The 16,354-nt window shown below is 34.9% G+C and overlaps 1 protein-coding gene across 1 annotated transcript; it reads right to left on the reverse strand.

Annotated features, from left to right (window-relative positions):
* Positions 1–2,208: 2,208 nt before the first annotated feature.
* On the reverse strand, positions 2,209–4,492 carry LOC127092064 (transcription factor HHO2). The gene is made up of 5 exons (XM_051030845.1): positions 4,100–4,492; positions 3,609–3,916; positions 3,177–3,480; positions 3,011–3,087; positions 2,209–2,809 (listed from the first exon to the last, which is right to left on the reverse strand). The coding sequence occupies exons 1-5, from the start codon at positions 4,230–4,232 to the stop codon at positions 2,444–2,446; spliced, it is 1,188 nt and encodes a 395-aa protein (XP_050886802.1). The 5' UTR covers positions 4,233–4,492; the 3' UTR covers positions 2,209–2,443.
* Between the last annotated feature and the right edge of the window lie 11,862 nt (positions 4,493–16,354).

The following is a 16,354-nucleotide window of genomic DNA, read 5'->3' on the forward strand; positions in this document are numbered from 1 at the left end:
CTTGTGCATGACCGGTTATGTTACGGTTAACCATGGGATGCTTAATGCATTCATGGAGAGATGGCACACTGAGACATCGTCATTTCATCTTCCTTTTAGTGAGATGTCTATCACACTCGATGATGTGTCGTGTTTGTTGCATCTTCTGATCAGAGGGAAACTTTTAGGTCATTGGAGGATTAGCAAAGACGAGACACACGAGTTGATAGTAGACTACCAAGGAGTTGACCCAGAGGATGCTATAAGGGAGATGGAAAAAATCATAGGGGCTTATGCTAGGTTTGAGTTCCTGAAAAAGATATATACATATGAGATCCTTAGAGCACAGGAGACTAGAGGTGATGACGAGCAGGTGGAGCTCCATAGAACGTATGATATGATAGCATACCTGCTATATTTGGTTGGCATTGCAATTATTTTGGACAAGAATGTCACTTATACACATGTTGTCTACCTGCGGTACTTCGAGGACTTCGAGCAAATCCATGAGTACAACTGGGGGTCGTTTGCTTGATCTACTTATATTCGAAGTTATTAGAGGGCTGTAGGTGGAAGATGAAACAAGTCACATGCAGCATCACACTACTGACGGTAATATTTATTGGTCTTTTAATATTTACGTGTCATTTTCATTACATTTTTGTAACGCCCTTACTAATGATTCGTGTGCTCCAACACTTTTCAGACTTAGATCCTCCGGCTCTTTTCGCATATCTCCAACTGATCTTGTGTGTCGACTTATACGGAGGATATGTTGTGTTTGTCTGCATTTGCCCTGCTTAGAGGGAACAAGGTGATGGAGTCGTTCAAAGTGTATCTTAACTGCTAGGTTGTGAAGGACATGCACTTCAACAGCTATGTCGATCACCTTGAGACGCGACCATTTGACGACATAATGTTATACTCATGATGGTTGGATTGCGGATCATGTCTCACTGGTCCTCATCTTTCTGAGTGCATGATATGGCAGTTCAGATAGACTCTGACCATTCTCAGACACCCTGATATCTCTGTTCTTCCTAATACGAAACGTAGAGACGTGGATGCCATGTTTGATGATTATTTGAATCATCTGGTACTAGAGGAGACACAGAGTACAGTGACTGCAACTATGTCGACGGATACATCAGGTGGTTCTTCAGGGTGTCACATTCGTATATGGTGCATGCTACTCTAGGAGATCCATCATGGTCAGCTCATCATGAGATAATAGAGGATGAGCAGACACAATCATGTTGTGCTCATGATGTCTTGCCTAAATGTTGTCGCATAATGGAGATTACGTAGTCAGGCATTGACAGAGGTCTCTTCCCTGATGGGTCTGAGATGAGGCAAGTCCTCGATGCCATTATGACGGAGGCACGAGATGCACTGATGTACCAGAGACAGCGTCAAAGGACGGGGGTAGTTGACGCCGAAGAGTACGAGGAGCCATATGAGTTGTAGTACGGCATATGCAGTAGTACATGATAGTTGTACTTTGGATTGATTATGGATTATATTTTATTTTCACTTCATTATACTTTATCGTATATTTCGACTTCATTTATATGTCATTTTTTTACCATCTGAATTTTTATATGTCATTATTTGTATATCGATTGTATAGTTTAATGTTTATCATATAACAAGATCCTTAACATTTATAAATTGTCATTTTCATCTGAAACCCCATAAAAGTAACATAACATACAATGTTTTGATAGTTTAAGAGATGGATCTCCTAAAACCATAAACGGAGATGCATCTTCGAAATAATAAATATTTTTCAGAAAGGAATCATGGGATGTATGTCAAAATATTTTAGAGATGAATCTTCGGATCAATTAATGTTATAATTTAAAACAATGTGAGTCCGAAGATACATCTCCAAAATCTGAGGTATTTTGAATTTTCCAAATGATATATTTTTTCACCTATAAGATGGGATAAAAAATTTCTTATTAAAATTGGCCTTAGTAACTAATAATGTTGACCCAATTTTTCACCAAGGATCAAAATGTTTAACCATTGACAATGATATTGAGCTCACATATGGATTAAGTTTGCCACTTCTATCTTCACTTCATCTTCTCAATTTTAATCAAACAACAATATCATTGGTCAAAATCCGCACAATTCCAAATATACACGGTTAATACTCAAAAGTCTCGTCTTGAAATATTGAACCAATCAATAATTTAAAAACAAGCTGAAAATGCTTCCAACTTCAAAATTTAAAATTTTATTTCCCCTTGTTCTACAAAATAGATAAACAAGGCCATAGTCACCTAAAAAAAGATGTGACTTATTATTCAACATCAAAACTGTCACTTTGCCGAGTATTTTAACTCTATAACTTAAACCACATGCAACATCAAGAAACAACATTATACAACAAAAAATATATCAAAGAACTTTCTACAACAATATAGTCACAGAACTTTTACATGTTTATCAAAACTCAAAAGCCACGGGAATTATTAGTAGTAGTATGTGTAGAGGATGATGAAGCAGGTGAATTTGAATGAACAGCACCTTCACTGTTATTATTATTATTGTTACCCCTTTCTTCTGAGATTGAATTCTCAAACTTCTTAAACTCCAGCTTCTTTATTGTAGTAACCGGAGGATGTGTGGCCACCGGTGCGTAAATACCAGAAGGTGCAACCACCTTTGTCATTTCCCCTGATGTTGTTGATGAACCTACTCCACCATATTCTGTTGGCTGGACAAAAATGTTTCCTACAAGGACGAAAGGTGTTGCTGTTTGTGATTTGGCACTTTCGTTATTCGTTGAACTCGGTCTTCTTGTATGTAATCGGTATTTCTGTGCAAAACAGAAAACATTTAGACTTTGATTCGGAATATGGAACAATCATTTGTAACTTGTGCAACAATATAAACTATCAAACAAGATGAAACAAGATTCGTAATCAAACAAAACACTGAAACTAACTAGAGAAGAGAAAACAAAAACCAAAGCAAATACTAAAACCAAAGATTCGGGAAGAGAATCACATATACGAACCTGTAAATGGCTTTTGACTTCATCGTTTGTGAGACCGTCAACGTTCATTAGCTCTCTGATTTGCTTTGGCGTAGCAGCTGCAGAATATAAGCCAACAGAATATTACATATCTAACAACCTAAACACATAACAATCAGAAGTTTGTACTATATATTGAGATACTCACAATCTGCACCTCCGAGTTGTTGAAGTGCTTGCAAGAAGCGTTTGTGCAACTCCTGCGACCAGCATCGTCGCTGCTTTCTCTTTTCCTCTTTATCCTCTCTTTTGGTGTTTCCAGCATTGTTACTAGTGACAGTCGTGGCCACATTAGAACTCGCAGCAGCTACACCGGTCAAAGAGGGTTGTCCTTTACTCAAAAACTCACATGTCTTGTTGTTGACTCTATCGTCTTTTTGGAACGGGTGAAAAGCACCACCAACACTTCCATTTCTCTTCAATTCTAACACGGACACTTTCCTAGTAGCATCCTAAACAAATTTCAAACATTAAAAAAAGGTCAATTCATTGTGTATTTTGTTCACTTTAATTTAAGACAAAAGCAAAAAACACACAAACAACAATTGAGAATTAAATTAAGGTTTGATTTCATCATTACCTCCTCAGATGAAGGATCTGAATTCCATAACTGAACAGATCTAAGCCAATCAGATTTCTTCTTATCAGAATTCTTATTATCATCCATTGAAATTTTTTGCTGCTTATGATGAGAATGATGCTCATCTTCTTCTTCATCATCATCATCATACACTTGTTCACAATAAGGAGAAGCCCTTTTCTTAATCGGAATAAACTCTTCCAAAACAGGTCCTTCTGTTGATGTTGTCTGTTCAGAACACTCAGATTGTCCATTCAAATTGTACTCAGTTGTTGTTCCAGACAATTGCTGTCTACAAGTCTCAATAGCTACATACACATAACGAAAAAAAAAACCTTAAAAATCTCAACAACAAAAAAAACCTTAAAAATCTCAACAAAAAAACCCAAATCAAGGTTTCATAAGAAAACATACCCAGAAACAAAAGATTGAAACTTTGAGTCATATCTATATCAAAAAATAAAAAGAAAAAAGAAAAAAAGAAAAGGTACCTTGTGTAACGAGTTCTAACGAAAGGGGAAGTTCCTTGGGAAAGACCTGAATCTTAAGACGTTCTTGTTCTAATGCTTGGATGTAATCAGAGAAACCCATTTTGAAACGTTGCATTGTGAGGGTGGAAGACATGGAAATTGAAAGGAAAGGGGTGTGTGAAGAATAAAATGGGAATGGCGTATTGTGGAAGCAGCAGAGAGGTTAGTGGGGATATCGATGAAGAATATGGGATCTGAGGAGAATCAAAAAATGGAATAAAAATAATAAATAAAGTTTTTAAGAAAACAAGAAAAAGAATGAAAGAAGAAAAATTCTCAAGGGGGAGAGAGAGAAAATGAGACAGTTCGCGAAGAACTCGGGAAAATATTGGGGTCGGGGCGTCGCGTATAAAAAACAGAATCTTTCATGCATTTTATATTCTTTATTCAAATGTTTGGATTTTTCTGTTTTTTTTTCTTTGGTGTGAAAGGGAAATATACTTTTTCTTCTAATTTTGGATAAGAATGAGAAACCAAACTAAAAATCGTAGTTTAGGGGAAAAAACTTAAAACTATCATTTTCTCTCGTATTTAAATAATATATATTTTTTAAATTATTTTGATTTTTCAAATTATTTTTTAAATTATCATTTTTATTTTTATTTTAAAACCAAATAGTTAATTTGATGAATTAATTATATTTGAAGATAACAGAATCGCATATACCAACAATAATCATATTGTTTATTGGATAAAAATCACATGCATATCCAACTTTATACTTGTACGAAAAGTTGAATATTTTATTAATTTTGTTCTATTTGTGGATAATCTGAATTATTTTAAAAAATTATAGGCATCATTTTATGTTTTTATTTTAATAATTTATTTATTTTTTGTTTTATATAAAACTTATTTTTTTAGGATATAAAAACATATTTACTTGTCTTGTCACGATAATATACTAAAATATCTAATTTATATTTATCAAATAAAAAAGTTAATATTTCACTATTTTTTTTAATTTCTCATTTTAAATAATGCATAATATTCATTAATTTTATATCACTCATTTTCTTTTCAAATTAAAATATTTATCAGAAGGAATAACTCAAAAGGACATAAGTCATGTTAATTACACAAATTTTAGGTGAGTGGTTGCAAGCTGTCTGAAACAAGATAGAACTTTAGGGGACCCAAAGCTGGTCCAGGGTGTCCAAAACGTGTATAAAGTCATTCTATTGGGTCTAGGGCTAGTCGCCTTAACCTAACCATGTTTCTCTTCTGATTCAACATATGAGGTATGTGGCATACGTGAAACCAGTCAAGCAAGGGGAATAATTGTCTCATCCTCGATTGCAAGAAGAATTCGGTATTCCAACTTCCACGTATTTGACCAAAAGAAAGGGAAATCGCTCTTCTGAGTGTCTGGTCTAAATCCAAAGAGTATCATATATATCATGCTCCCTGGAGGGGGAGGACGAAATCTCCCTAAAAAACACACGTATAGGAGGGTTCAACAACTCTTACGCAAGTGAGCTCTCAATGTATCACAAACTCCAAATCTTAAATAGCCATATGCAATTAGGGGTTGTTCATCATTGTATTTTTTAGCAAGTGCAATTAGCACCCACATTGGCCCCTAGTAAAACTGACATGGGTCATCCTCGTGATCAACGATCAATTCACCGCTTATCTCTGTCATCTTTTCCAGTATGGTAAATAGACGAGCAGCTGCTTTCTTCGGTATCAATTTTGGCGATGACCATTAGGCCATAGAGAAGATGCGTATTGCTATGGACGATTTGCGTCGTGACAACCATACTTTGGAGGATAATATCCTTAATCTCTGGTGTAAGACCCTAATTTGGACCCTAAGATCCCTCGTGGCATCATGTTATTGCACAAGTGCATTGCCTCAAGGATCATAGCTTGTTTGGCTCCTTAGTCCTAAGGTTGGGACTTGTTTGAGTGTTTTGAGACCATCAAGCATGCTTGTATTGTATATTATTGCTTTTCTTATTTGATTACTAACCAAAAGCACAAAAATATGTCACTAACTCTTTTTATTTTGAAGCTCAAGTGATCATGTGCTCCACAATGCTCCTAGGAGGCTCATGAGCCCAATGAAATGGCTAAATGAAGATGAGAAAAAGCATGACAATGGTCCACAGAGTTCCTAATCATCATATATGTCTCCCAAGTATCTTTATTTTCCAATTTGATCAAGATAACCCAAAGGGGTTGAAGATTGTTTCCCAAGGAAACCCTAATTTCACTATGCTTTGACTGTGCCTTGCCCATGAAGAAATCTCAACCTATGATCAAATTTAATCAATGGAAGTTATTTCATTCATCATTTTATGCATATATGAGCCTATTTGAGGCTCCTCAATCATTCATTCATCAAGATTGGAAGTTTGGCCTTGAAAAGTTGACCAGTCAAGTCATCTAACTAAGCTAAGTACCAATGAGATATAACTTTTGATGTGTTTGTCAAATTAAGATGACCCCAAGGGAAAACCTGTTCCTAAGAACCATATGAAAAACTTTCATGTTCATCAAAAATCCATTTGAAACTTGGAAGGTCATCATTCATTTCAAAACATTATAGGTCATTTTGACTGAAACCCTAATTTTGGATCAACTTACCAAGGGAATAACTTCCTTAATATTTATGATATTGAGGTGAGACCAAATGAATTGGAAATATTGGGATGTATACTTCAAATTTTATGTTGTACAAAATTTCATAATCCTAAAATAAATACATGTGATAATACAAAACATTATAGGTCATCTTGGACCTAATTCATTGAATTTGAAAAAGTACCCAACTTCAAATGCCAATAAATTTGTCATATAAAATCCAAATGATGAAAACTTTGAGTCTAGATTGATCACCTTGAAAAGATCTACAACTTTGATGTTGGAGATTTTTTCATTTGAAGCTTTCATCATGAAAACAGAGGGGTTTGATTGAGCTTGTTTTTAATGAACTTTTTCAAAGTGATTTGAATATGTTTTGTACTTGAATTTTCCAAGCCAGTTTTGATCAATTTCCAAATTTCAAATGATTTTTTTCCAACATGACTTTTATTCCTTACTTCAAGGGATTTCCAACCATTACTCACAATAGTCCATGGGGTTTACCATTGGTGAGTTTCGAATTCATTTCCATTTATGTGTATTTTGGTATTTTATGATGAAACTTGAGTATGCAAGCTTGTTCAGTCCAATGTACACGTCCAATTGCTTTTCACATGAACTCAGCAAGTTGTTTCAGCCGTCATTGGGCCTTCTACACGCTTGCACAGGCCCATGCATCTAATTCTCAAATTGCCATGCACATAGTGCCATGAGCTTCATTCAGGAACCCTTTGGAGATCCCAATTGCTGCAGAAGTGAAACCACACCCTCACCAAAGGAATCATTCAAAAAAATTCATACTTTCGAGCTTAAAATTCAGTATCATTAGCTGAGTTTTAAAGCCTGATTCCTTAGCTAATCACTTCCATTACACTCAAGGATCGTAGAGGAGCAAGGATCTTGAAGGATTCGTGGCCAGAAGTTCATCCATTTGAAGGTTTATTCTCAAACTTTTTGGATCTAGAACTCCTAATTCAATGTAGCATTCTTGTGTTTCTGTGGTTTTCTGAAGTCCTCATACTCGAGGCAAGTCATTGGTGCTTTCAATTCTTCATTTCATGAACTTTCAGTTTGAACACCATGATTTTCTCCTTCACATTTCTCTCAATATAGGAAGAGTGAGGGAGATCCATTGGTACAGTGATGATCTCCATCACACGAGCTTCATTTCCATGGCCTTGTTTTTAATTTTCATTAAGATTTTATTTCCTGCAACTGGTGGCCGGAATTTGTTGTCTGGCCGGAGAAGATGGTGGTTTCCACCACCACCACCACGTGTGGACACTTGGACCATTGGATCACCTTACCATGATCTAATCTCACACGTTCATTTTAAATACTTCATTTAATGCTGGATGTGGCGCGTTTGACTTGGATGTATTGTGCGCCATCAGATCTGAACTGTGCCAGACGCCACGTCAATTAATGAATGCGCATCTGATGGCTGTGGTTTTTTCGTTTATTTCATTTTTCATTTTATTTTCAGTTAATTCATTTCATTTTCAAAAATTCATAAAAAATTCATTTGAAGTCAGAAAAATATAGACCAATTCCAAAAAAATTCTTGAAAAATCTAGTTTCATATTATGATTTTTAATTATTTTTGTGACTTCATTTGATATTTTTCATGGATCATTTTATTTTTAATCGTTTTAATTCATTTTAAAATACTTTCTGACTTTTAAAAAATCCAAAAATATTTTCATAACATCTATGGATCATGATAAGTCAATGAAAAATGATCTCAACAATTTCTTGATTGTTTTGGGATTATTTGAGTTTTTAATTCGTACTATGCTATTTTTAATTGTTTTTAATTGGTTTTAATTACTTTCTGATTTCAAAAATTTGTGAGAAAATTAGTCAAAGCTTGTTTGATTATGTTGAACCTATGAGAATTTAATTGGGCTTTTTGAAGTTGATTTGAATTGAATTTGAGGTTCAACCTTATTTGTTTATTTTTTATTGGCATTTTATTTTAATTCAAAAAATACCAAAAAAATATTGTTGACTTCTTGACTTGTTATCTTCATTTCTCTTCTGTTTGGTGTTGATTGATGTTGATTTGATTCACATTTGATCAATTAGATTTGGTTGTGGTCTTCTTTTCCCCTCCCTTTCATCTTCATCCCCTTCTTTCCATCAATGGCCAATGAGTTAAAGTCTTGAAGTTGGTCTTGACAAATGAGAAGTTTAACCTTCTTTGATCCAAACCAAACTCAACTTGATCCATGATCAAGTGAGTTGTTTTGTGTCCAAGATAAGTTGCTTCTTGGTCAAGCAAATAACTAAAAGTCAATATAAGACCCTTCCCTTTTTGTTTGGCATGGCAAGTTTATGGAGCTTGGCTTACTAGTCATGATCTCTAACTTGTGTTCTTTGCCTATATTCGTATTGACCGGCCTCAGATAGGTGTGACTACTACATTAGTCCACTTACGATTGCTTAACATAGCCTCACTAACTACTAACTTTAATTTGAGCATTTAATTTCTTGCCATTTACTTTTAATGTCATTTATTTCTTGCTTATTATTCATATTGATTTTCATCTTTGCTCACTTGAGCATATATTTTATGTTTATGTCATTTTTCTTTTGCTCATTTGAGCCCATTATTGTATATAAATATATTGCTATTTTTATGTTTCTTTGTGTGAACCAAATACAAAAAGGAGAAAGGACTTAGAATTAGGACTCACCCATGCTTAAAGAAGTTCAAGAGCAACTAGGACTCATGCTTTTAGAATGCAAAATTTGTTGAAGAGCAACTAGGCCTCATGCCTTTAGAATGCTAAAATTCAAAGTTGATCTCAAAGGACTTCTCCTCCAAACTTATTCTTTGTCCATTCCCTTTATTGTGTTATGAATTTTTTTATGTGTGCTTTTGTGTGATAGGGACCCCATCTTGAGATTGTGAAAAGAGGACCATAGTTATGAGTAGCCAAGTTAAGAGCCAAGTCAAATGGAGATTCTAGGAGCTTGAATTCAATTATTGATTGCTTGTTTGTGTGCTAAGTTCAAAGGAAAGGAGCATTTTGAGTCATCTCTATGACTTCAAGAAAAGGAACTCCAAGGGTTTTTCTTTCCCCTCTTATCTTTGTTTGCTTTAGGACTAGCCCTTCTCTTCTTCTCCCCACTTTAACCAAGCCAAAAATCATTTTCAAACTTTGACTTTATTTCAAATTAGAAACCTAGACCTTAAGCCTTTGACTTTTCAAAACTCTTTTCATAAATACTCATTGTAAAATAATCTTAATTCAACTTTGACCTCATTTTGTAAATAAATCTAACTTGTAAATGTAACTCATCTCAAGTTGCTTTGTGGTTCCAATGGCCACCTTGTTAAAACCTTTTCAGAAACTTTAGTCATAGGTTTGAGTTATCATAGTGGTTGATGTAAATCTCACCTCATCCTTAGTGATTGGATTATAAGCCTTCCATGCTTATTATAGGGTTAACCCCTTACTAGCATGTTGAAGCCTTCCTCACATGGTGGATTATTGGTTTAGGTTGAGTTTTCTCCCGTTGATAACAAAAGACCTTAAGGATTTTGATTAAAATCAATTCACCCATCTTTGAGATTTTTACCCCGAACTACGAGGTTTTGATCCTTCTTTGTGATGGTACGTAGGCAATGGGTTCATCCATTCAAACAACAAAAAATTGTAAATATAATCTATTCTCTTCTCATCCCTCCAATCTTTTGCACAAATCTTTTCACAAATACCAACCTACAACACATATTTGCAAAAAGAGGTTCCCTTAGAGTACTAAGGATGTTTTGGGTGCGTAAAACCTTCCCATTTCATAACCAACCCCCTTACCTAGATCTCTGACATTTTCATTAGTTTTTGATTTGAAAAACTTCTTACTTGGATTTTGTTCACTTTTTAGCCTTTCCTTTGGACAAATTTCAAAGATCATAACTTCTTCAATTTTCAACATATGGATCTGATTCTTTTTGTATAATGTAATTGGTGATACCCTCAACAAGTTTGCTTCAAGGACCAAGGTCAACTTATGCTTGGAAGGCCATAGAATTCATTGGGACATTATAGGTCATCTTCAGCCATGAAGCATTCAATTTTTTTCTGTTATGGAACCAATACTTTATGTCAACTTCAACACATCATAACTTTATGCTCAAGCATCCAAATCCAACCTTTCTTGGCTCATTGTAATCTTGGCCATGATGTTAACATATTGTATAAAGAGTGGGATCAAAAAGCCTCTTGAGTAGGATGCCTCATTGAGTTGAATATGGTGACTTGAAACTGAAGAAATCACCATTGCCCGAAATTTTATCATGACTAAACTCAATTCCAAGCCAAATTAGCAAGTGTTTTGGTCCTAAACATGTTTAATCAAACCCCAGAAGTTAATTGACACTTAAAACACATCATTTGGCTGAATTTTGAGGAGTTTTAAGTCACATTTTTCACACACTTGGATCAAATTTGTTTTGGACGAATTCAACATCATTCCACACATATTTGGATCCAATTACATTGCCTATAAATAGAGGAAGTTTTTGCCTTCATTTACAAGCTTTTGAGAGCCAAGAAACCCCTGCCGCAACTTGAAGTTTTTTTCCAGAAAATTCAACTATCGTGTTTTGAGTTTCATCTTGTTTCAATCCATTTTCTTGATTATATTAGCTTCATCGGCATCCTCCAAAGCTTTTGCAACAATTCCCAAGCTCTTAGGACTTCTGAATTGCTCCAACCAGACCGAGCTTCATCAACTTCTGATCACCATCTGGACAAGATAGTTTTGAGCATCATTTAAACTCAAACAAGTTACCACAATGTAGTCCTTCACTCTCTGATGCTTTCCCCTAACTTATCTGGTATTGATCGATCATGTTCATCATTTAATTTTACTTTTCGTGTTTTGCTTGTTTTTTAAACTTATTTGAAATTCCCTTTGCTCAGTTCACATAAATGAATTTGAAGCATAAGGTTGAGTTCAGGAGGAGAAGAGTATCACAATGGTGGTGGTCTCGTGTCTTGAAGTTACCAAATGATGAAACTCCGGTGAGAGCTCACCGGAGAAGATGACCGAAGTATTTCTCAGGTGGTTTGAGTTTGGACCAGGCACGTTGGCATTTTGAAATGTTTTGATTGGTTAAATTCAAATTGGATCCTGTGTTTGGCTTACAGCGCATTCCATCGTGTTTCTCATCATTTGGAGTGTTGGATCTACCACGTCAATTAATGAGGCGTGATCCAACGCTCATGGTTTTTTCTGATTTTAATTCTTTTTCTTTTTTTATTTTAAATTGCTTTTTCTTTAAAAATTCGTAGTAATTTCATTTTTTATCCAAAATAATTTCTAAAATTCTCTTTTATTTTTCTTCATCTCATTTTTATTTTTTCACATTTAATTTCTTTGATTTTCTATTTTTCATGAGTTTTCTCTTTTCTCCTTTGTTTTAATTTGTTTAAAAATATTTTTCTGCATTTTTTAATTCTAAAAAATTTTATTACATGTTTCTCATTTTATTTCCATCCTTCCATAATTTTCTTGGCCATTTATTTGGTGTTTTGAAGGACTTTGTGGATTTTTCATTTTATTTCCATTTTAAAAATACCTTTAATGCATTTTTATTCCATTTAATTGCATTTTTAATTTGTTTGACCTTGTGGATTTCTGTTGGCCTTGGATCATGATGATTTTGACTTCAAGTCTCATCAAACTCAATGGATCTTGGGTGTTGATGGGGTGAAAACCCTAATCCGCCAAAATGGATGATTGATTTTGATGATGACTTGATCAAATTTGTGATTCAATTTTGGTGTGACCTCTTTTGTCCCCTTTCATCTTCATCTCTTTCTTTTATTTTGATCAATTGGATGGATTTGTGTTCATCTTGTTCATGATGTGTGGTTTGGTGCTTGATGAACTTTCATCATTTCAAATTTACCTTCTAAGTGATCATGAATCATTTAAGGTACTTTGGATTGATGCATAAGTTTGTCCTAAGTGTCATTAAATATGGATTAAAGTAATGGACCATCCTCCTAGCATTTGTTCTTGATCATCCCCTTTCATTTTCTTTTCTTGTGTGGCATAGTTTTAGGAGAATGGTTTACATATCATTTCTCTAGCATGTATTAACACAACCATTATTATTGACTGACCTCAGATAGTTGTGACTTTTACATAAGTCCAATTACAATTGCTTAACATAACGCTAAATTTGTCCCAAAGGCAATAACATTTTTATAAGTGAGATTGTAAGTCTCCTATTACTCATGATATGGTGTGAAAATTTTGCTCCTTTTCCATTTGTGAGAGTTAGTGACATACTTGTTAATTTTATCCAAGTTGGAGCCCTTCTCATAAATGATGTATAAGGTTCATATTTTCATGCTTGTGAGTGGATAGTTGAGTGTTCTCCAAAAAGTGACAAAAAAATCTTTTCATCTTTGATTACTAACATCATTTACTAACACTTTACTTATATTAACTTTTATTTCCAAGTCATTTACTTTATGCTCCTTTATTTCTTTTTATGTCATTTACTTTATGCTTCATGTATAGCATTTCATATCATATTACATTGTGATTATGTCATTTTGTTCTTGGTCCATTTGGACCATTTTTTATGGCATTACTAAGAAAACCTAAAAAAGGAAGAAGCTTGTCTCTCTTAATTCATGGACTTGTGGTTACCATCCTTGGTATCTTTGTGGAGTTATGGACTTAGAATTAGGATCTTAACCTTTGCTTTGAGACTTCTGACCCGAGACCTTGAAAATCATCTGATGCCTTTGACTTGGGATTTCCTCTGTGAAGACTTGGATTAGCTACTTTGGTTTCATCTGATACATGAATTATTATTTGCTTATTTTGCTTGCTTGAGGCTTAATCTAAAGGAGGGAATTCTTGCTTGACTCATGTCACAAAGCTTGCTATCTCTTGGTTATATCTTTCTTCGTTAAGATTTTACTTTACTTCTTTAGGATAGTCCCTTCTTTTCTTCCTCCCTTCTTTAATTTTCAAAATCTTCTCTCTTTTTCAAAACTTTCTTGTTTTAACTTGAACCACTTTCTCAATAAACTTTTACTTTTGTCAAGTGACTTTCAAATATTTTTCTCAATGAATATTAATCAATCTTAAGCATGTTTAGACCAATTTCAAAAGACTAAAAAGTGTTTAACTCATTCAAATCATTATGTGCCCTTGTGCACTTTTCCTTTCAAAAACCTTTCTCAAGGCATTAAATATAAGTCGTTTTCATAGTTGAGTTATAATTCTCCTATCTCCATAGTATTTATGATAATTCTTTTCCATCATTGGGAGCTAGTGGCATACTTGTTGATCCTATCCAAGTTGGAGCCTTTCTTATGATGATCCAAAGTTCTCATACTTGTGGGTGACTAGTTGAGTATTCTCCTTAAAATGACAAAATGTCTTTTCCATAAAAAAATGAATCAAAACAAACATCTTTGTTAATTTTACCACGAACTAGGAGGTTTTGATCCTCCATTGCACTTTGTTGGTACGTAGGCATGAGACTTTAAAAGTCTTGGCAAACACCAAATCATAATTAAATATGCTTCCTTTCCCATCTCTTTAATCTTTTAACAAACAACACCCTTTTCAAACCAAAATGTATATATTTTCAAAGAGGTTACCATGGAGTACCATGGATGTTTAGGGTGCTAATACCTTCCATTTGCATAAGTAACCCCCTGACCCTTGTTCTCTTTTTATTAGTTTTGTTTTAAAAACCTCTTTGGGTTTTGTTCGTACTTTCTCCCTTTCCTTTGGAAACAATATAAGCGTGATGGCGGCTCTTGCTTTGCGATTTAAGTTAATCAATAACTTAATCTCAATTTTTTTACCGCTATAGGGTCTTTATAATTGTTAGGGAGTATCTCGCCTATTTCAATTAGCAAAATATCAAGGTCATTCGGCTTATCTAAAAGATGTTCATTAGAGCTTTCAACAACGGATTAAGGGTCAGACAAGGGTGAGGAGAGCAACATTAAAAACGTGTAGATGTGTCGATGAGTGGCCGTTTAGAAATCCTAATTCATTGCAGTAGCAACACAAAAACAATTACACCTCACTTATTAGGGACATGGCTAATTTTAATCGTATTGGGAGACCTACGGAGAACTTCACGCCCCAAATACTCATCGTGAATAGATATGGTGTAAGGTTCTCAATACCCACGACATCCCTTCTTCATTATCCTCTAAGTCTAATGTCATAGGACCTGAGCCTGAATGATGATATAAATATCTTAAGGCCAATGGGCAACACATTGAGGATAGTTACCAACTAAAGAAAGAGATTGAGGGACTTATAGAAGAAGATCTCCTAAAGAAGTACATTTGAAGCAATTCCCACCAATCATTGGGCGAATTCATACCTCAGGGATGGGATCCCCCTAGGAGCCCTAGGTCTAAGAAGATAAAATATCCAAGCTGGGAAGACGAAGATAAGTTAATGCACAATACACTTAAAACCATAGCATGAGAGTTCTCTAGGGATAGAGAAACTAGCTTCGCTCGTAGGAGATATGCTCGTCAGATCATGACACTGGAAGGTTCACCCACCATCCCTGATTTGGGATCGAAAGAAATGTTGGATTTCATGATCACTTTCTTAATGAAAGACGCCATTGGAATCCATCCTTACAACAATGACCCTGTGGTTATAGCTGTGTGGTGTGATAATTGGAAAATCAAGCTAGTATTAATTGAACAAGGGATTTATGCAGATATTCTCTACAAGGATGTCTTTGAAAGGCCCTGCCTAGATCCACACGATCTTAGAGCTTTCCAAGGTTTATTGGTTGGATTTTTTGGCGAACATGTGCAAGTAAAGGGTACACCCCCCTAAAAATTATGTTCACGCTGGATGAAAATGAAAAGATGATCAAGGTAAGGTACCTCACAATAGACATCATTTCCTCATACAATAAAATTATAAAGCTTTATGCCTTCAATCTCTTGGGAGCCTTCCCGAAAACTTCATATTTGTGTATGAAGTACCCGCTTCCTAATGGGCTTGTGAGGGGTTATTCAAAGTGATCAGAAGACCACCCGGAGGTTCTATTAGGACAACTTGAGATTGAAGAATGTGTCTCTGGTCATGGCCCATACTTAACAACCAGACATGCAGAAAGTGAATGTTGTGGATTTTAAATCAGGAGCAGAGCCCTGAATGGAGAAGATGGTGCCTCTGAACTAACGTGCCACCAATCAAAGCGGACAAGCTACAAGAGTTGAAAAGGAGAAGTTGGCCACACTATTTCAAGAGAGCATTGATTTATCAGGTAAGAGTGTTGAGGTTAGCTCAAAGGGCTTGATAGATTTAATGTCATATTTTTTATTTAATTATGTTATCAGTTTGGTTGATTAAGGCAAAATGTCACATCTTCCAATTGTATAACTTCTTGTAAGAACGTGGTTTACTTGTAATAATGGGATGACACTCTTTTCCTCTGCATCGACAATGGATTTTAATAAGGCGCCTCACGGTTTTATAAAATTGCGTACACCTTTATTTTTATTTTGCAGGATATATGTGAATGGAATGTTAGATCCTCAATGAGGTATCATTATCGTCCAAGTGGAAATATGTTATATTGGATCCTTAGTGAGGTAT

This window comes from Lathyrus oleraceus, chromosome 6 (assembly GCF_024323335.1).
Source record: "Lathyrus oleraceus cultivar Zhongwan6 chromosome 6, CAAS_Psat_ZW6_1.0, whole genome shotgun sequence".
Classification (NCBI taxonomy): Eukaryota; Viridiplantae; Streptophyta; class Magnoliopsida; order Fabales; family Fabaceae; genus Lathyrus; species Lathyrus oleraceus.

Coding starts and splice junctions, on each gene's coding strand:
- LOC127092064 (XM_051030845.1), bottom strand. CDS start 4,232: ATGTCTTCCACCCTCACAATGCAACGTTTCAAAATGGGTTTCTCTGAT. Junction 3,481..3,608: donor CAGATCCTTCATCTGAGGAG/GTAATGATGAAA, acceptor AAATTTGTTTAG/GATGCTACTAGGAAAGTGTC. Junction 2,810..3,010: donor AAGTCAAAAGCCATTTACAG/GTTCGTATATGT, acceptor TGTTTTGCACAG/AAATACCGATTACATACAAG.